The 22,230-nt window shown below is 40.6% G+C and overlaps 1 protein-coding gene across 4 annotated transcripts in view; it reads right to left on the minus strand.

Annotated features, from left to right (window-relative positions):
• Nucleotides 1-22,230, minus strand: part of LOC131426971 (non-canonical poly(A) RNA polymerase protein Trf4-1-like) — a 58,925-nt gene that overhangs the window by 14,544 nt on the left and 22,151 nt on the right. For all 4 annotated transcript variants that reach the window (XM_058589801.1, XM_058589803.1, XM_058589804.1 and 1 more), the window contains exons 3-6: nucleotides 6,691-6,869; nucleotides 6,177-6,626; nucleotides 5,978-6,115; nucleotides 5,286-5,914 (exon numbers count right to left, since the gene is read on the minus strand). In XM_058589801.1, coding sequence (XP_058445784.1) covers nucleotides 5,286-5,914; nucleotides 5,978-6,115; nucleotides 6,177-6,626; nucleotides 6,691-6,869 — 1,396 coding nt within the window. The remainder of the gene's footprint in view (nucleotides 1-5,285; nucleotides 5,915-5,977; nucleotides 6,116-6,176; nucleotides 6,627-6,690; nucleotides 6,870-22,230) is intronic.

The raw sequence follows: 22,230 nt of genomic DNA on the forward strand, positions 1-22,230 counted from the left end.
GCTACAAATTCTCCTGTGGTAAGTGACATTCGAAACATTAAAAAAGGGTTCGAGTACGCCAGTGGAGTCTTTCGTTTCTAAATTTAAAGTTCACTTTATATCATTGAAAAATTTACGGCATTGAAGTAAAGTAGGACGATAAAATGAACCAGGTGACTTCCTTGTGGAAGTCCAGTGGAGACCAGAAACTCTTCGGAAACATAATCATCTAACAAGAAAATGACGTAAAAAAATGCCACTCCGCTCCGCTTGCCAATTTTGAAAACGAAATTCTTGCTCAGTCAATGACAAAAGCGGAATAGTAGTTTCAAAATTGTGTTCTGCCTATCATTGACCCCGTTCAGTCATTTTCGGTTTTCAGTGAAAATCATATACTGTGCAGTATCGATATTCAACTTCAAAGCTTCGCGAATCGATAATGACAAGAAAACGATACACAATGACTTTTATCCATGTGTGCTTGTATCTATAGTAGTTTTGGTTTCCAAAGATGTTCTCGAGTTTAATAAGATTGATTTATCATGTTTTAGACTCCCTCTATAGGCATACTCTACAGACGAAATGAAAGAATGAGAATTGAAATTCGACTAAATTTCCATGTAAATGAAATTTTGGTTTCGTCCTGTAGGGAAACTAGTGACGTTGGCATTGATACTCTTTTTTGTTGAAGTGAGACAGACACAGACACAGACAGAGAGAGACAAAAACAACGCCTCTCTCTTCGTTTGTTTTGGATGCGATTATTTTCGAATGAGACTGTAAAAAGCAAAGATATGATGCTGTTGGATTGTTGGACTCTGAACTACACAATTTGTTTAGGGTTGATGAAACGAAAACCTCATTGTACAGGGTCCGCCATCTAACTTTTTTTTTAACTAGCGGTTATTTCGACATTGGTAACCTTAATGTCACTTCTGATTTGACAGAAACTTAGTTTTATCCTTCCGCTGAACGAAAATGGTTGTGTATACGCTTGAGGAGCGCGTAAAAATAGTGCAGTTTTACTTTGAAAATCATGGTAATGTTGCGGAATGTGTGCGAAAATTACGTAAAGCTAGATTCATTTGGAATTGGAATAAACTTTTGCTCATATTGTGGCGTTCCTGGTGGACGGATTTGGAAGTTCTTGGCACCCACGTGTCGGGAATTTTGTCAGTTTCACGTATGATTTTTGACATTCTGCAAATCGACTGTACTTTGTAAACAATCAATATGGAAGCCAAAAGAAGGGAAAAAGTACATGTGTGTAATGTCAGAGACATAACTGGATGTCGTGAATACGAATAAAACTGACCCGATTTTTTTACACTTTCGAATTCGAATTGATAGTTGATCGATTGTGTGAATTGCGAAACTTTCCCCCTTTTCACTACTAAAATTTTAAACGATTTTTGACGTCGATTATCTCATTTCGAATTTGCATATTTCATTGAAAGAAACTATCAAGATGCTGTACAGGATTCATTTCTGCCTTTTAGAAGGACCAAATTGTGGAATTCTCTACGATATTTAGCACAGTTAAGAAAATTTATCTCGAACGATTTTCGCACAGCGAAAAGTGCACAAAGCAAATCAAATTATTTTGGATTTTCACTAAACTGATGATTTATACCTTCGATTTGCAAAGAAGTAATCTTAATAGTTCTTCAGATAACATTTAGAGCCATCAGAACAGCTGATTTTATATAATGTTGTCCACTGTTCGTTTCTTGTTTTCTTTCTCTCCAATGCAAACCACCAGCAGCTGATGCAAGCATTCTTGCTTGAATTGAAACTAGCTTTGCGTACAAACCGACACATTTGCTCGTAGTGCCAAATGATGCGAAACTGGTTTAAGGTAGCGCTTCGCCGTGGTCAGGTCGAAGCGAGACAACTCACTACTTCCTCTTGCTTTGTCGCCGAAATTTCACCCTAAATTGCAAATTTCTCCAATACTAAGCCGATTCACGAAAAATCAAAAACATACGATTGTAGGTAAATGATTTTACTATGCATTTGGCGAAAAATATTAGTTAGAAAGCTTTTCTTTCGCGAGATTTCGTGGGAGTTTTGTTAAACATTTTGTTTTCTTTTTTCCTTTTCTCGCTATAAACAACTCGCATATGTAGGGATGTGCTACGTTTTCAACAAAGCGTCAAAGCTAGTAGTGATGAAAATCATTACTGATTTCTGGTTCTACTGAAACATGAATAGACATTATTTTACAAAGTAGTAACACTTACTTACATTTTCTACTCATCTATATTCAACGTTTACGCAGAGAGAACGGACAACGAAAACAAAAGAAATGTTGTTAGCGTCTACCGCATGTAGCATTTTGCACACCCCAATGCATGCGTGGACATTGTGTGCGTGCGAAAAAATAAGGAAAAACTCATTTATTTTTATAACTCGCACGAAATCTTTCGATAAAAACGTTTATCAGGCACAATTTATATACGAATCGATAGAAAAATTATTTATCTAGAATCGTATGTTCTTGGAATTTCCGTTTTCTTCCCCGTTTTCTCACAATTTTGGGTAAAGTGCATGAAACCCCGGGATAGGCAGCGAACTCCCGTGACCACGGCGAAGCGCTACCTAATGCGTCTTCTCGCTTTGACGACCGGAAGGCAAATCAGAACTACGACCTGGGCGTTTGAGGTTTTTAACCACGCAGAAGGTGCGCTCTTCGATGCCGCTGTTTGAATACGTCTTCTCGTCCCGACGTCTGCTTTCATCCAACGCACAAGAAAAATTGATCGATTTTCGACCACGGTTCCCCTTTTAAAACGTTCAGTCGAAGATATGTGCCTGACTACCTAAAAATCGTCGTCCTTGCGCGAAAAACCCAAGCAAAAGAAAAGAGTTTTCCGCGTTATTTTAAAATTTTCAGAAATCTTAATTTTTGGGTTGTTTGTGGTTATCTCACACTGTTCAAAATATTATCCTAAATTCCTGATCATATTTTTGATGAAATAGTGAAAGAATTATGTTCCTGCCATTAATAAAAGTCGAGATATTCACGATTAAGTTCTGCCCTTTCTTCCATATGGCTAATTTTGAAAAGGCGCCCCATAGTAAAGTAAGTCGTATTCACGACAAAAATTGTGCAGTTATTTGGAAAATCCATTGTGGTCTGCATCTAGGCTAGCTAAACAGCTGAAATTGTCCAGAAATACCGTATGGCGCTTTATCAAAAGGTATAAGGAAACATTGACGACGATTCGGAAGCCTCAAGCCAATCGTCGGAGTAGAAATGTCGACCGGAATCTGCGTGATAAGATTTTGAAGACGATTAAGAGGAATCCTAATCTGTCGAACCGTGATTTGGCCAGAAAATTCGGTGCTGCTCATAGTACCGTGAGGAGAACTCGACTCCGGGAAGGAATCAAGTCGTATCGAGCTAGCAAACAGCCAAATCGGACCATAAAACAGAATAGTGTGGTCAACATTCGTGCTCGGAAACTATATGACCAGGTGCTGACCAAGTTCGACGGGTGTCTTCTGATGGACGATGGAGCCTATGGCAAGGCTGACTTCGTGCAAATCTCAGGTCAAAAATTTTACTTGGCAACGGCTCGGGGGATGTTCCAGTCAAATTTAAATTTGTTTTTGCCGACAAATTTGCAAGAAAATTTATGATTTGGTAGGGCATTTGCAGTTGTGGCAAAAAACGAAAGTTTTCGTTACAAATAAGACAATGACATCGGAACTATACCAAAAAGAGTGTCTCCAAAAACGTTTGCCGTTCATTCGATCCCACGACCATCCCGTAATGTTTTGGCAAGATTTGGCAAGCTGTCATTACAGCAAAGTCGTTCAAGAATGGTATGCAGAGAAAGGGGTCCAGTTTGTTCCGAAAAACTTTAACCCACCCAACTGCCCGCAGTTCCGCCCTAGTGAGAAATACTGGGCAAACATGAAGAGGAGACTCAAGGCAAAGGGAAAGGTTGTCAAAGACATCAATCAGATGACGACCTGGTGGAATAAGATAGCTAAAACAATGGATGAAGAATGTGTGCGCCGCCTAATGAACCGTGTTACAGGAAAAATTCGAGAATTCCTTCGAAACCGTGACGAATAATTTTATCCGTATTTTTTCTTAAAAGTATGAAGAAAACTCTACATTTGCATAAAAAAAAGATCTTGAATTCAATAATAAATAACTGAAATACAGGCAATTGTCTTTGTTCCAATTCTAGCAAGCTTTATGAAAATGGGAAGGCACATTTTCATCTCGGCGGGTATGTTAGTAATCAAAATTGTCGCATCTGGGGGACGGAAAACCCACACGTTATCATGGAGAAGCCGATACATCCTCAGAGAGTGACGGTTTGGTGCGGATTTTGGTTTGACGGCATCATTGGGTCGTTTTTCTTCGAAAATGAGGCAGGAGCCGCCGCCACGGTCAATGGCGAGCGCTACCGCACCATGATTAGCGACGAGGAAGACTTGGACACCATTTGGTTCCAACAAGACGGCGCTCCGTGCCACACAGCCAAAGTTACGATCGATCTTCTGGGCACAGTCTTCGATGATCGAATTATCAGTCGAAATTCGGATGTCGTTTGGCCGCCTTGGAGCTGTGATTTGACGCCGTTAGACTATTATCTTTGGGGGGCTGTCAAAGATAAGTGTTATGTGGACAAGCCAGAGACAATTCAAGCCTTGAAGAACAACATTCGTGCAGCCATAGCTGAAATAAAGCTGCATACAATCGAAAATGTACTAAAAAACTGGACCGACCGTATGGCGTACTGCAAGGCCAGCCGAAGCAGCCATTTGAATGAAATTTTATTCCACAATTAGCCGGAAGGATTGTACTTTAATATGAAAAAATAAATTTTGAAATCGGATGAACCCTTTTGTGTTTTATTGCATGTTTAAAAAAAAGTTACATGGCGGACCCTGTCCTTTATGGCAACATTGCCGAGTAGCCAGCTAACTATTGTATGTGACTAGCAATTTACATGGAAGCCTCTATGTCTAGCGACAGAGTGTTCTGTGAAATCTTCTCGCAAAATTAAGTTTCATTGGATTCTTGAATGATTATGATTTTTAGCTCAGTTTAGTTTTCGAAAAAAGGAACTGAAAAAAAATGTTTGGACAAGAAAAAGTGTTTGTTTGAAAAACAACTAAGGTCAATTGTTATTGACTTCATGAAGAGCAGAGAGTAGTGATCGAAAGCGAAATTGAAACATTGCCGACGGAAAACTGCACTTCGACATAAACAAAATGCAACAGTTCCAGTTCGGAGTTAGTTATATGGCTTTACTTATACCCTCCCGTTGAATCTTACTTACATTATAACTGATCATCTGATTCTCGTTGATACCATCCAGAGCCTGCTGCTGGGCCATCGCCAAGTTGATCACATTGTTCTCCTCGATGAGCACCTCGTGCGGATGCTGCGGGGGCATATGTGAGGTAAGCACCACCACCGTACCGCCGCCACCACCACCTCCGCCGGTTGTGTGGCTGTTCGGATGGTGCATATCGTGAACCAGCTCCGGTGATCGGTTTATGCTCGTCGGTGATATGTCTCGCGAAACCGAGTTCGAGTCCCCATCGCTGTCCATGCTTTCTTCCGAGGTGTCCACGCTGGATAAACTGTTCCGCCGTCGCGTGTAAACCATCTGCGGGTGCTGCTGCTGGCCCGGTTGCAGTTGCTGCTGCGGCTGGAGGTGTAATGGAATATGCGGGTTCAGCGGATCGTTCAGTATGGTAGGCACAATCGTCTGGGCCGCTATCAGTCTTGATTCAAAGGTTTCCTTGATCCACTTCCGATAATCGATCACTTCGTCGGTGACTCGGATTATTCGCCCTAGGATACTTTGCCGGTTGCAGTCATTGAGAAATTTGTTTAGCGGTGAGACGGCCTGCATCAGCACGATGTACGCATACTCGAAGGCTTGTTTCACTTGGAGAGCACCTGTTAGAGCGGGGAATACATTGTATTAATTTAGCATTGAAGGTAACCAGTTTGGATGCTTACCGTAAGACGATCGTCCGATGTCATTCCCGGGCGTCAAGGGGTCTTCAATGCACAGCAAGCTGGGTCTATGGCCATCTATCATCTCACGTTGCAGTTCCTCTTTTGGTATATACCGACCACCACTTTTAACACTTATTCCTGGGAAGCAAACGCAATGTTAATGCTATCTTTATCTCTCCAAATATTCACTTAAACTTACCAGTCTTCATATAATTGAACTTTCTACCGTACAGTTCCAGAAACTCCAACAGCAACACCCCAAGATTGGTAGTCTGATTCAGATTGGCTCGGGGGTGCAGCTGCAGAAAGCTGATACACATTAGGATTAGCGAGTAAGACGAGATACCACCGGTGAACACTTCATTCAGATCTCTTTGCAACAGGAATTGCTTCAACACCAACACGAGTTTCGCCAGCACCGGATACTTCCGCTTGAAATCCTTAATCAATTCGGCAGACTGAACACCGGATTGCATGTTGAATGAGATATCGACCTTGACCTGGGTTTCCCGGTCGGTCAGCTTAACAATGGGAACCGATGCCTTATCCAGAACACGAACCGACATCGATTCGGCAATGCCACGGTTTATCAGCTCAATCTCCAGAGTGCGCAGCGGAAGTTTATCCCACCGTCCAATAACGACCAGATCTATAGATTATGGAAGAAAATTTAGTTCGCTTTCCCGGGCATAGTTAAACGATTTTGCACTTACCAATATCGCTAGTGGGCAGATACAACCCGGTACGGAAGGAACCGAACATTTCTACCCGTGCCATTGGCCAGAGATTCAACACGATTGCCTCTATCCGGGCGACCACCTGCACCCGCAGGGCATGCTCCGTCGGTGTCGGTATCATGTGAGCGTAAAATTGTTCGATCTCTTCGTGCAACCTGTGAATAAGCAGTTTCCGTTAGAAAGCATAAGCATGAGTCAGTCAGTTTGATTTACGATAAACGCAATCCGCAGTTTATGCATGATGAGTTTCACACATGGAAAGGGGGTTTCGCTTTTGTTTTTCGACTCCAACGATTCCGTGTAGGATTTTTGGTAGGTTATAGAATAAACAACAACCACTTTCACCGGAATTGGTGTTCATGATTTTTCTTGTTTTTTTTTTGTTCTTGGTTGAGTTTAGATCCCAGCATCGTTTACGTGACTAAAACAAACGGCTACATTCCACATCGGTCCCGCTTGCCAACACCTGGCCTAGCGCAGGCGACTTGAGTCATGTCGCTTTAAATATCTGTGTCTGCGCGGTGTGCTATTTTTGAAACAATATATCCGAATCGGTTGGCGTTTAGCTGCTCTGCACCCTCAGCCGCGACGGTGCCTACCCGTCGAGACACGTCATGCGGACGTGCGAGGATGCATTCCTATCTAGAGGCAATCCGAATTAGGCAGTTGTTGCCCCAGTGCTTGTTTATACCAAAAACTAAACTAATATTTGTTTCTCATGTTAACTCAAAAAAAGTAACGATATTATTACAAATGCAGCCACAAGAATGTTGCTCTCCTCAGACAGTCAATATGCGAATGCAAATCTGTCAAGAGAGGAAATCGAATTAACTCGAACTAGTCGAACTTGATTGGGCAATATTTGCAGTAGTCTAGTCGAGACAGGACGCAAATACATCGAAATTTATGGAAATCTAGTCGGCATCAAACATAGTTGACCAGTAACCAAATCAATGAGAGGATGCCGTAAAATACGCATTGTCTTGTCTGAGTGGGATAAGTGGAATAGGGTATTACTTTGAAAGTTCTTCTAAAAAATTGAGATTTGCATCCATATACCTATTCTTAATCTACATAGTGGTGTGATAATGCCTGTCGATGGAAGACATCGGCACAGTATCATTCAAACAATTTAGACTTTCTCTATAGAAACGTAATAGCATTGATGGAAAAATCGACTTTCGAACGGTGCCTCGGAGATCCCCATTGGTCTTCTAACGACAGTTCGACAAGTAGATAGCGCTGTAGTTCAAACGATGATGTTTTCGAATGAAGCTGTCAAAATACATAGGAATGTTTATTCTTATGTGAATTTTCATTTTTTTTTTGCGATTGAAATTCGAACAATCGAAGAATATAAGTTGACGGTTTACTTTTCACCCAAAAGGTTTACGAACGGAACGGAAGTTTAACCCATTCCGAAAAATAGTTTAAGGAAATATTGCATTGTTTATTATTTCCGTATTTGATACTAGATTCCTATATTGCTTTATTTTCTCAATGATGGTTGAACCGATTTCAACAAACTTGGGTTCATTTGAAAACTACTTTTGGGCTATTGATCAAGTTCGAAGATCAAATAGCTGTGACTTCTGGTTCCGGAAATATGATGGTATAAGTGAAGTTACCGACAAAGCGCACTTTATTTTTTACCGCTCAATTTTCTCGAACATGGCTAAACCGATCTCAACAAACTTAGACACTTTTCAATGGTACTACGTATTCATCAAGTTTGAAGTTCAAATGGCTGTCACTTGCGATTCCGGTGATATAAGCGGTATAAGTGACTTAAACTTCAAAATTTCAGGGTGGCTAGTGAATTGCCGATTTCAATTTCCCGTTTTTTTCCACCCAATCCTCTCGATCCCCGTCCCTGTCCACCATCTTTATTGGAACTAACAAGATCTTTTTTATCACTAACTTTTCCGTTCCCCCTTCCCTGTCTCTTCACTATCTCGATGGCAACTAATTAGATCTCTGTCGTTTTCAGACATTTTGTTCCCACATCCCCTTTTTACCCGGTTTCCACAATATTTACTTTTATTTTCATTCTCTTCCGTAACATCACCATCACCGCCCACGGAAGACCGCTCCAGTCGAAAACCAGCATGCGGGCCACCCGCCGGGCCTTCGTAGCCTGGGGGTGTTTCACGCGGACCCACACGAACCGAAGGATGCGGCCAGCACAGATATTCACTAACCACCATGCAATATTTAATTCATCGACCACTGCCGACCGATCGCCAGCTGAAAGCTGGATTTTCGAGAATCCGAGATGACATAGTCTAATGATACTATCTTAGTTTTAAGTTAGTCGTTAATTAAGATTAGAAAATACCTTTGGCATCTTAGAACTTAAGCAATGTGCCTGAAAATGTATTATATTATTGAAAAAAATCCCGTTTTTTCCAGTTTGCGAGATAACAACTCCCGGTTTTTGGAATAGGCTAAAATCGCCTCTGTTTAGTTCATTTTAACTATTCCTTTAATTCAAGCTTTGAACAGATATCCCATGTCCAAAAAAGAACATTATAATAAGCCTGTTAATTTAAGATTGAAGTACTTTTCGGGCATCTAGATGTATAAATAGAAAATTAGAATTATATTTATATTAATTATTACTAAAGCATATAAGAAAAGCACAAAACATTTTTCTAGTCATCTAGAGCTTTTGGTTACACGTAACCGATTTCTTCCGAGCGAACATGACTGGTTTTATTTTTTTTGTATACATATGATTGAAAATAAATCAACAAGGAAGTTAAATCAATAAGGAACAACAATCCCTAAAATTAACGCTTGTCACTCTAGAAAACCAACAACAATCTATGCCTGCAATTTCAAAGCATTTCGTACTGAGGTTTATTCGTTCCTTTCGGAAGTGAACGTGACAATTTCAGTTCGATGGTATAATTACAAACGGCATGATGGCACATCATTGCTCATCTAAAAAAATTTTTTTTTAAATATGTATCTGTTAGTCAATAAACAATAGGTACATCCGTCATGTCATTCCATTTTTGAAATGCAGCATATTAACGATTTCAATGCGTTGATGAGCAAATAAATTAAATAATAACTGTAAAAATGTACAAGATATCGATATACTTTTACCTAATAAGACTTCAAATGCTAGGCATCACTCGTGGAATAATCCGAAAAAGATTAAGAAATTACGAGTTCCTTATGATGAACACTGATTTTAGTCAGTTTTATTTCCAAATAGCCCAACTAATTTATTTTCTAGAGGCAATCCGAATTAGGCAGTTGTTGCCCCAGTGCTTGTTTATACCAAAAACTAAACTAATATTTGTTTCTCATGTTAACTCAAAAAAAGTAACGATATTATTACAAATGCAGCCACAAGAATGTTGCTCTCCTCAGACAGTCAATATGCGAATGCAAATCTGTCAAGAGAGGAAATCGAATTAACTCGAACTAGTCGAACTTGATTGGGCAATATTTGCAGTAGTCTAGTCGAGACAGGACGCAAATACATCGAAATTTATGGAAATCTAGTCGGCATCAAACATAGTTGACCAGTAACCAAATCAATGAGAGGATGCCGTAAAATACGCATTGTCTTGTCTGAGTGGGATAAGTGGAATAGGGTATTACTTTGAAAGTTCTTCTAAAAAATTGAGATTTGCATCCATATACCTATTCTTAATCTACATAGTGGTGTGATAATGCCTGTCGATGGAAGACATCGGCACAGTATCATTCAAACAATTTAGACTTTCTCTATAGAAACGTAATAGCATTGATGGAAAAATCGACTTTCGAACGGTGCCTCGGAGATCCCCATTGGTCTTCTAACGACAGTTCGACAAGTAGATAGCGCGCATTGCCGTTTCAACCTTCCGAGCGAACGGACGTGATTTGGATTTACTGCGAAAGCATTGAAAACCAGTTGTGTGTGTGTGATAAAGTGGTCGGACGTTCGAAACGATATTGTGTTATAGACAATAGTGCTTTTTCCTCTGAGAGGTTTTTTTCGCATTATATAATAGAACAGTGCCTTATTGTGAGCGGTGGATCGAAACGGTACCGTTAGCCGGTTATTGTTTCGCCGATCAAGGCCAAGTGTGCGGATTGTAAACAAGCGGCCATTGTGTGAGGATAATAAATAAGTGTGCTTTTTCCTCTCGGAGGTTTTTTGCACATCATCAAAGCGGCGATACGCCGACCGACGAAGACCAGCTTGGTGTCCCCCGTTGGATCTTAAGTTAAGTACCGTTACTTCGATTATTCGTTTTTGACCATTATATTTCCCCCCGAATTACTTGTTTCTGCGCGGAAGTAGTTCCGCGACATGTCTAATTTAAGTCCTGGCCCCCCCGCTCCCGATGTTCAAATGGAGACTTCCCTTGTCTGTAAAATGTCCCGCATAAAGAGCTATCCTGATGGGCTCGCACTACCGGCCGGGCCTTACGCGGTCTATTTGCGGACCAAATCAAGAGAAAAAAATTTAAATATTTTAAAAATATCGCGAGACCTGTTTTCGCGATATAATACTATAAAAAGTATTGATAGAATACGGCCAGACAAGCTCAGGGTCCTGTTTACCAGCTCTAAACAGGCTAATGAGCTTGTTCAAAAGGATCCCTTTACGCAGGAGTACCGCGTCTACGTGCCCGCTCGCGAAGTAGAAATCGACGGTGTGGTCACCGATTCGAGTTTGACTTGCGAGGATATTCTTAAGTACGGGGCGGGTTGTTTTAAAGACCCCTCACTTAAGAATGTCAAGATACTGGATTGCAAGCGATTGCATTCAGTATCGATCGCAGGGGATGGAACAAAGTCTTATCCCCAATCAGACTCTTATCGTGTGACCTTCGCCGGCACTGCTTTGCCCAACTACATCCTCTTGGACCGGGTTCGTTTGCCTGTTCGTTTATTTGTACCCCGGATAATGAATTGTACCAATTGCAAACAACTGGGGCATACAGCTACCCATTGCAGCAATAAGCCACGTTGTGCTAACTGTGGGGAAGCTCATGCGGACGGCTCTTGCGGTAAGGATGCTGAAAAGTGTCTCTACTGTAAGGAGGGTCCACATGACCTCTCTGATTGTCCCGCTTACAAACTGCGAGGTGATCGAATGAAGCGTTCCCTAAAGGAGCACTCCAAGCGTTCCTTCGCAGAGATGCTTAAAAGTGCCACCCCTCCTAAACAGACAACGAATCCATATGCCTGCTTGTCGACTGACGAGAGCGATTCTGACGACCCTTTGGAAGGTCCATCTTCAGCGGTCCCTCATAGCTGTAGGAAAAGAATGAATAAATCTTCTCATAAGCTACCTAGTAAGGGTTCGAAGGTGTCTTCCGAAGGGCTTCGAAAAGTTACAGCTAACGGGAATCGGGAAAAATCACCGAAGCAAAAAGCTCCTGGTCTCGGAAAGCTCAATTCCGAGATGGAATTCCCACCACTTCCAGGGACTACAAAATCCCCAAGCGTCCCTAAAAATCCACCAGAGAACCAACTAGGTGCTGGACTTATCAAGTTTTCTGATGTTGTGGACTGGATTTTTACAACTTTCAATATTTCAGACCCTCTTAGAAGCATTTTAATTGCTTTCATGCCTACAGTAAAAACATATTTGAAGCAGTTGACTGCAAATTGGCCCCTTCTTTCAGCGATTGTATCTTTCGATGGCTAAATCATCCACCGAGGTCACGGATCTAATCACTGTTTTACAGTGGAATTGTAGAAGTATTATCCCAAAAATAGATTCATTTAAATTTCTAGTAAATAATCTGAAATGTGACGCATTTGCATTGTGCGAAACTTGGTTAACTTCTGAAATACCCTTAAACTCCCACGATTTTAACATTATTCGCCTGGATCGAGATGATCCCTACGGAGGAGTACTTTTAGGGATCAAAAAGTGCTATTCTTTTTATCGAATTAACCTCCCCTCGCTACCAGGTATTGAAGTTGTCGCATGTCATGTTACAATCAAAGGTAAGGACCTTTGTATTGCTTCCATCTACATTCCCCCAAGAGCCTCAGTTGGGCATCGGCGACTCAGTGATATCATTGAGCTCCTTCCCGCACCGACGTTGGTTTTGGGAGACTTTAACTCACACGGTACGGGATGGGGCTGTCTTCACGATGATAACAGATCAGCTATGATCCATGATATCTGCGATAACTTCAATATGACAATATTGAATACGGGAGAAATGACACGGATTCCTGCACCACCAGCAAGACCAAGTGCGCTGGATTTATCCCTTTGCTCGACATCGCTACGGTTGGATTGCACGTGGGAGGTAATTCCTGATCCCCACGGTAGCGATCACCTACCGATCGTAATATCAATCACCAGCGGCTCAAAACCATCGAAGACAATCAATGTTTCGTACGACCTCACACGAAATATTGATTGGAATAGCTATGCGACCTCGATATCTGAGAAACTTGAAAGAACTCAACAACTTCCTCCGGAGGAAGAGTACACGTTTTTGGCTGGCTTGATTCTCGACACCGCGACTCAAGCTCAGACGAAACGTGTACCCGGCGCGAAAACTAACATCCGTCCTCCCAACCCGTGGTGGGACAAAGAGTGCACAAATTTAAACGCGGAGAGAGCCTCCGCGTATAAAATATTCAGAAAAAATGGAACACCTGATAATTACCGGAATTACGCGGCGTTAGACGTTAAAACTAAGAACTTGATTAGAGCCAAGAAACGCGGTTACTGGCGTCGGTTTATAGACGGCTTAACGAAAGAAACATCTATGAGCACTCTTTGGAACACAGCCCGACGAATGCGCAATCATAACACCACGAATGAAAGCGAGGAATATTCCAACCGCTGGATATTCGATTTCGCTAAAAAAGTATGCCCAGACTCTGTACCGGAACAGAAGATCACCCGCGCCGCGACACCAAACACAAACGAAACACCGTTTTCGATGGTAGAGCTCTCACTTGCACTCTTGTCATGTAACAATAAAGCCCCGGGATTAGACAGAATAAAATTCAACTTGTTGAAAAATCTGCCTGACCCCGCCAAAAGGCGCTTGTTGAGTTTATTCAATAAGTTCCTTGAGGGCAACATTGTTCCACATGACTGGAGACAAGTGAAAGTGATCGCCATTCAAAAACCAGGAAAATCAGCCACCGATCACAATTCGTATCGACCGATTGCTATGCTTTCCTGTATCCGGAAATTGTTCGAAAAAATGATTCTCTTCCGTCTAGACAATTGGGTCGAAACTAATGGCTTACTTTCAGATACACAATTTGGTTTCCGCAGAGGCAAAGGAACGAACGATTGTTTGGCGTTGCTCTCAACCGAAATTCAAATGGCATTTGCTCGTAAGGAACAAATGGCGTCAGTTTTCCTAGACATCAAGGGGGCTTTTGACTCAGTTTCCATAAACATCCTATCTGAGAAGCTGCATCAGCATGGTCTTTCGCCAGTTTTGAACAACTTTTTACATAATCTATTGTCTGAGAAACACATGTATTTCGCGCATGGTGATTTGTCGACAATACGATTCAGTTACATGGGTCTTCCTCAGGGCTCATGCTTAAGCCCCCTTTTATACAATTTTTACGTAAACGACATCGATAAATGTATCAACACATCTTGCACGCTAAGACAACTTGCCGATGACAGCGTTGTGTCTATTATAGGACCCAAAGCTGCCGATCTGCAAGGGCTGTTACAAGATACTCTTGCCAACTTATCCACATGGGCTCTTCAAATGGGTATCGAGTTCTCTACGGAGAAAACTGAGCTGGTTGTATTTTCAAGGAAGCGAGAACCAGCACAACTACAGCTTCAACTAGGGGGTGAAAACATAGCTCAGGTCTTCACATTTAAATATCTCGGGGTCTGGTTCGACTCCAAAGGCACATGGGGATGTCACATTAGGTATATGAAACGAAAATGCCAACAAAGAATCAACTTTCTTCGTACAATAACCGGATCGTGGTGGGGTGCCCATCCAGGAGACCTGATCAGGCTGTACCAAACAACGATATTGTCCGTGATGGAATACGGATGCTTTTGCTTCCGATCCGCGGCGAACACTCATTTCATCAAGCTGGAAAGAATTCAGTATCGTTGTTTGCGTATTGCCTTGGGTTGCATGCAATCGACTCATACGATGAGCCTCGAAGTGCTGGCGGGCGTTCTCCCATTGAAAAACCGGTTCTGGGATCTCTCATATCGTTTACTCATTCGATGCGACATTTTGAATCCTCTGGTGATTGAAAATTTCGAAAGGTTAGTTGAGCTCAATTCTCAAACCCGTTTTATGTCCTTGTATTTTGATTACATGGCTCAGAATATTAATCCTTCTTCGTTTGTTTCCAACCGTGCTCATTTCTTGGATACTTCTGATTCTACTGTGTTTTTCGATACTTCCATGAGAGAAGAGATTCGTGGAATTCCGGATCACGTGCGCCCTCAAGTGGCCCCAAATATTTTTTATAATAAATTTAGAACAGTCAACTGTGAAAAGGTGTTTTACACTGACGGATCAAACATCAACGAGTCCACAGGCTTCGGTATCTTCAATCAAAACATCACCGCTTCGTACAAACTCAGTGATCCGGCTTCAGTTTACGTCGCAGAATTAGCTGCTATTCAGTACACCCTCGAGATCATTGAAACCTCGCCCAAAGACCATTACTTCATTGTCACGGACAGTCTAAGCTCAATAGAAGCTCTCCGGGCAATGAAGCCAGGAAAGTACCCCCCTTATTTTCTGGGGAAAATACGGGAACTCTTGAGAACTTTATCTGAACGGTCTTATTCAATATCGTTAGTCTGGGTCCCTTCGCATTGTTCCATTCCGGGAAATGAAAAGGCAGACTCATTGGCTAAGGTGGGCGCATTAGAAGGTGATATTTATGAAAGACCAATCTGCTTCAATGAATTTTTCAGTATTTCTCGTCAGAAAACTCTCGAAAGTTGGCAAACTTCATGGACGAATGACGAACTGGGACGATGGCTACACTCCATTATTCCTAAGGTATCAACGAAACCGTGGTTCAAGGGGATGAACGTGAGTCGTGATTTCATTCGCGTTATGTCACGGCTCATGTCAAATCACTATACATTCAACGCACATCTCCGGCGTATCGGGATCGTGGAGAACGGGCTCTGCACCTGTGGCGACGGTTATCAGGACATCGAGCATGTCGTGTGGTCGTGCGTAGAGTATCGCGACGCCAGGTCGAAGCTACTGGAATCCCTCAGGGCCCGAGGTAGACCGCCTGAAGTTCCGGTTCGGGATGTGTTGGCGAGTCGGGATAGCTCATATATGCTTCTGATATACGAGTTTCTCAAACACATTAATATACAAGTGTAATCTGTTACATCTGGCTTAGAAAGTTCCTCCTATTTATCGACGTTGTTTCAACTGTGGCTAGGAATAATCTTCACCTGCAGGTTCGACACTAACTTCCGCCGATTATCCCGATTCCTCATCTGTCCACCATCTTCATCGGAACTAACAAGATCTTTGTGCTGTCACTAACCTTTTCGCTTCCCCGCTCCCCGTCTCTTCACCATCTCGATGTCAACTAATTAGATCTCTGTCGTTTTAGTCATTTCATTCCCATATCCCCTTTTTACTCCGTTTTCCGCAATATTTACTTCGCTATTTTTTTTTTCATTTTCTTCTGTAACAACACCATCATCGCCCACGGAAACTTACCAACAGCATGCGGGCCACCCGCCGGGTATTCGTAACCTGGGGGTGTTTCCCGCGGACCCACACGGACCGAAGAATGCGGCCAACATGAACATTCACCAACGCCATATGGAAGACTCTCATGAAATATTCAATTCACCGGCCACTGCCGATCACCAGCTGAAGGCTGGATCTGCCAAAGTCAACCATTGCGACCCAAATATGACATTACTCAATGATACAACCCTAGTTTTAAGTTAGTCGTAAATTAGAATTAGTAGAAGCCCTTGGCATCTTAGAGCTTAAGCAGTGTGCCTTAAACATTATATTCTTGAATAAAAAAAAAATATACTACCTGTTTAAAAAAAAAAAAAAAGTAGATAGCGCTGTAGTTCAAACGATGATGTTTTCGAATGAAGCTGTCAAAATACATAGGAATGTTTATTCTTATGTGAATTTTCATTTTTTTTTGCGATTGAAATTCGAACAATCGAAGAATATAAGTTGACGGTTTACTTTTCACCCAAAAGGTTTACGAACGGAACGGAAGTTTAACCCATTCCGAAAAATAGTTTAAGGAAATATTGCATTGTTTATTATTTCCGTATTTGATACTAGATTCCTATATTGCTTTATTTTCTCAATGATGGTTGAACCGATTTCAACAAACTTGGGTTCATTTGAAAACTACTTTTGGGCTATTGATCAAGTTCGAAGATCAAATAGCTGTGACTTCTGGTTCCGGAAATATGATGGTATAAGTGAAGTTACCGACAAAGCGCACTTTATTTTTTACCGCTCAATTTTCTCGAACATGGCTAAACCGATCTCAACAAACTTAGACACTTTTCAATGGTACTACGTATTCATCAAGTTTGAAGTTCAAATGGCTGTCACTTGCGATTCCGGTGATATAAGCGGTATAAGTGACTTAAACTTCAAAATTTCAGGGTGGCTAGTGAATTGCCGATTTCAATTTCCCGTTTTTTTCCACCCAATCCTCTCGATCCCCGTCCCTGTCCACCATCTTTATTGGAACTAACAAGATCTTTTTTTATCACTAACTTTTCCGTTCCCCCTTCCCTATCTCTTCACTATCTCGATGGCAACTAATTAGATCTCTGTCGTTTTCAGACATTTTGTTCCCACATCCCCTTTTTACCCGGTTTCCACAATATTTACTTTTATTTTCATTCTCTTCCGTAACATCACCATCACCGCCCACGGAAGACCGCTCCAGTCGAAAACCAGCATGCGGGCCACCCGCCGGGCCTTCGTAGCCTGGGGGTGTTTCACGCGGACCCACACGAACCGAAGGATGCGGCCAGCACAGATATTCACTAACCACCATGCAATATTTAATTCATCGACCACTGCCGACCGATCGCCAGCTGAAAGCTGGATTTTCGAGAATCCGAGATGACATAGTCTAATGATACTATCTTAGTTTTAAGTTAGTCGTTAATTAAGATTAGAAAATACCTTTGGCATCTTAGAACTTAAGCAATGTGCCTGAAAATGTATTATATTATTGAAAAAAATCCCGTTTTTTCCAGTTTGCGAGATAACAACTCCCGGTTTTTGGAATAGGCTAAAATCGCCTCTGTTTAGTTCATTTTAACTATTCCTTTAATTCAAGCTTTGAACAGATATCCCATGTCCAAAAAAGAACATTATAATAAGCCTGTTAATTTAAGATTGAAGTACTTTTCGGGCATCTAGATGTATAAATAGAAAATTAGAATTATATTTATATTAATTATTACTAAAGCATATAAGAAAAGCACAAAACATTTTTCTAGTCATCTAGAGCTTTTGGTTACACGTAACCGATTTCTTCCGAGCGAACATGACTGGTTTTATTTTTTTTGTATACATATGATTGAAAATAAATCAACAAGGAAGTTAAATCAATAAGGAACAACAATCCCTAAAATTAACGCTTGTCACTCTAGAAAACCAACAACAATCTATGCCTGCAATTTCAAAGCATTTCGTACTGAGGTTTATTCGTTCCTTTCGGAAGTGAACGTGACAATTTCAGTTCGATGGTATAATTACAAACGGCATGATGGCACATCATTGCTCATCTAAAAAAATTTTTTTTTTAAATATGTATCTGTTAGTCAATAAACAATAGGTACATCCGTCATGTCATTCCATTTTTGAAATGCAGCATATTAACGATTTCAATGCGTTGATGAGCAAATAAATTAAATAATAACTGTAAAATGTACAAGATATCGATATACTTTTACCTAATAAGACTTCAAATGCTAGGCATCACTCGTGGAATAATCCGAAAAAGATTAAGAAATTACGAGTTCCTTATGATGAACACTGATTTTAGTCAGTTTTATTTCCAAATAGCCCAACTAATTTATTTTCTATGAGAAACCCTTCCTCAATTGATCTAGTTCTAGAAGATCAATGTCACATTCGTAGATCATCTACCAACAATATTCAGGATTTCAAATTAGGCAATGGTTAGTTTAATTAGTGATATATTCTACCACCTTAGAAATAATCGGCTAGGATACAGACCTCAATGTAAACCCTGAAATTGTTTTGCTCAAATTAAATGCAATTCTCCTTCATATAACAGTTCGACTGAAAAGTTCGTATCGTTTAATAGAAACACACATTTTTTTGCCAAAATTCGTTTTTATTATTCAACATAATTGCCATCAGAGGCGATACAGCGATTATAGCGATCTTCCAACTTTTCGATACCATTTTTGTAGTACGATTTGTCCTTTGCCTCAAAATAGGCCTCAGTTTCAGCGATTACCTCTTCATTGCTTCTAAATTTTTTACCAGCGAGCATTCTCTTGAGGTCTGAGAACAGGAAAAAGTCACTGGGGCCCAAATCAGGAGAATACGGTGGATGAGGGAGCAATTCGAAGCCCAATTCGTTCAATTTCAGCATGGTTTGAATCGACTTGTGACACGGTGCATTGTTTTGATGAAACAAAACTTTTTTCTTCTTCAAATGAGGCCGTTTTTTTTAAATTTCGTCCTTCAAACGCTCTAATAACGCTATATAATAGTCACTGTTGATGGTTTTTCCCTTCTCAAGGTAATCGATGGAAATTATACCATGCGAATCCCAAAATACAGACGCCATAACCTTACCGGCCGATTGTTGAGTCTTTCCACGCTTTGGGTTCGGTTCATCGCGTGCAGTCCACTCAGCTGACTGTCGATTGGACTCCGGAGTGAAGTGATGGAGCCATGTTTCGTCCATTGTTATATATCGACGAAAAAAGTCGGTTTTATTTCGATATAACAGCTCCAAACACTGCTCAGAATCATCAATTCGTTGTTGTTTTTGATCGATTGTGAGCTCTCGCGGCACCCATTTTGCACAAAGCTTTCTCATATCCAAATATTCGTGAATAATATGTCCAACACGTTCCTTTGATATCTTTAGGGTGTCAGCTATCTCGATCAACTTCACTTTACGGTCATTGAAAATCATTTTGTGGATTTTTTTTCACGTTTTCATCGGTAACAGCCTCTTTTGGACGTCCACTGCGTTCATCGTCTTCGGTGCTCATATGACCAGTACGAAATTTTGCGAACCACTTACGAATTGTTGCTTCGCCCGGTGCAGAGTCTGGATAACACTCATCAAGCCATTTTTTGGTATCGGCGGCACTTTTTTTCATCAAAAAGTAGTGTTTCATCAACACACGAAATTCCTTTTTTTCCATTTTTTTCACAATAACAAAAGTAGCTTCACTCAAAATGCAATATCTCACAAACTAATGTCGTTTTCGTTTTTAAATTGCACTACACCGGTGTAGCGAAAGCTGCACCTAAACCGTTCGTTTTTACCAATTGCACTACACCAGTGCTACACTGTTTCTGCACCGATACCACTGGTGTAGCACTCATCAAAAGTTTGGTGTAGCTCTGTGCAATGGAATCGTTAATTGTAGTCAATGGTTACTGTTTATGTTTTCGTCATTTTTGTTCGTTTATTCATGCCTCAGTGTAGCACTGCACCGGTGTAGTGCAAATTAAAAACGAAAACGCCATAATAATCAGACAGCTGTCAAATTTATGCACGTATCTTTTGAAGGTTGGTACTAACTGAAAATGGTATGGATTTAATTCTAGTGGCGCCCTCTCATAGAAACGATACGAACTTTTCAGCCGATCTGTTATATATCAATAAAAACGTTCTTGTGACCCTACTATGGAATAGTTGAGGACCTTCAAATAAAAAATTAAACAAAGATTCACTGAAAAAATCAATCCATACTCTAAATCTTTTTATGGTTCTATACTACCCTTCAAAATCCAGTTTCAGATCTCAAAGAAGGACATAGAATACTCCCTGCAAACGGTGGATAAGATCAAAGCATAAGCATAATACAATCATTGTCTCAAGATGATATTGCTGAGACAAATTATAAAGAAATAGGGGCAATCAAGAGCAAACTTCAGTGGCGTCTCGTCCTCATGTGCACCTCGTGCACTGCACAGCCGCTCGAATTGAAGGAATGAACTGCGTCCCCAACCCCATCGAAATCCAATTATTTGTTTGGAATCTTTATTTATTCGATGAAAGCAGGTTGGATCGCACCGAAATGGCGTGTATTTACACGCATCTCATATACATCAGACATAAAATTTCAAGTATCTGTTGTCGCTGTGGTAGTGTCTTTTCCGTGCTCATGAGTTACTGCACAGATTCAAGAAGAGAACAAATTACTCAGCTCAGCTCTGAGAATTGTTTGTTTAATAAAAAATCCTATCCGAAAGTATATCGTTATCTCATTACTGGAAAACACAAGCAAATCTTCATTCCTCAATCTTTAGTTTTCACTTACAACGAACTGCTACATCTGCAATCGTTCCACATTGGCAGTGCACAACTAGTCAATTTTGTCACGAGACGCCACTGGCAAACTTAAAAACATGAAGGCTCTTGAGAATTTTTAATTATTTTATAACAAATTTTTCCAATGTTACCTTGAGGCTTTGCCATCAATTTTGCAAGTGTGTTGAATACTTATTCAAAAACTTAATAAAAATCCAACAAAAGCATTCAAATTTACTTCAATTTCGCAATGAGCTGCCATTATGCTGACATTAACAACAGCTAAGAAAGCTCTGATGCTTCCTGATTGATTTAAAACTGTTGTTAAACTCTTAAAAATTGTTGGACGAGACATGATGTGTTGGCCCAATTTCTAATGGAATGTTCAATATAGAACCTGTATGGGGCAATAAGTTGGTTTCAACACTTTTACTGAACATCTCGCTCAAACGCAAAACAACCGTTACTTATATTTGAACTAGTAAAATTTTTCGGGTGAAACCAAATTCCCGAGTTTTTCCCGCTTGTCACTTGCCACCCTGAAATTCAATACCGTTCAATTTTCTCGGGTATGGGTTAGCCAATTCAGATTGATTCGGGTAATTCACAAAATCATGCTTCATCGTTTATGTCTCATATATTTTGATAAATTTCGCAAACCATGCGTATCAGTAATAATACATTTGAACGTGATCAAATAAAAATAAAATAATTTGTCGATTACGTCACTTGTACGATTATATCTTCGAAATTTGAAGTGTCAGCCATAGGATCTTCGAAATCGACCCATTACCCAATTTCTAGTATTGAACGATCCTAAAATTATTGATATCGGTTAATCCATATGCGATAAAATTAAGCGAAAGTGAGTTTCGACGTTTACGTCACTTATACCATTATAACATAAAGGTTGAAAAGTCCCAGGCCTAACACATAGATGGCGCTAGTTTTATTGTGGTCACCTTTTTTCAGTTCATGCTAACCTTTAAAAGACAGCTGTTAAAATTTTATGGTATTCTATTCATT

Source organism: Malaya genurostris, chromosome 2 (genome assembly GCF_030247185.1).
Source record: "Malaya genurostris strain Urasoe2022 chromosome 2, Malgen_1.1, whole genome shotgun sequence".
NCBI lineage: Eukaryota > Metazoa > Arthropoda > Insecta > Diptera > Culicidae > Malaya > Malaya genurostris.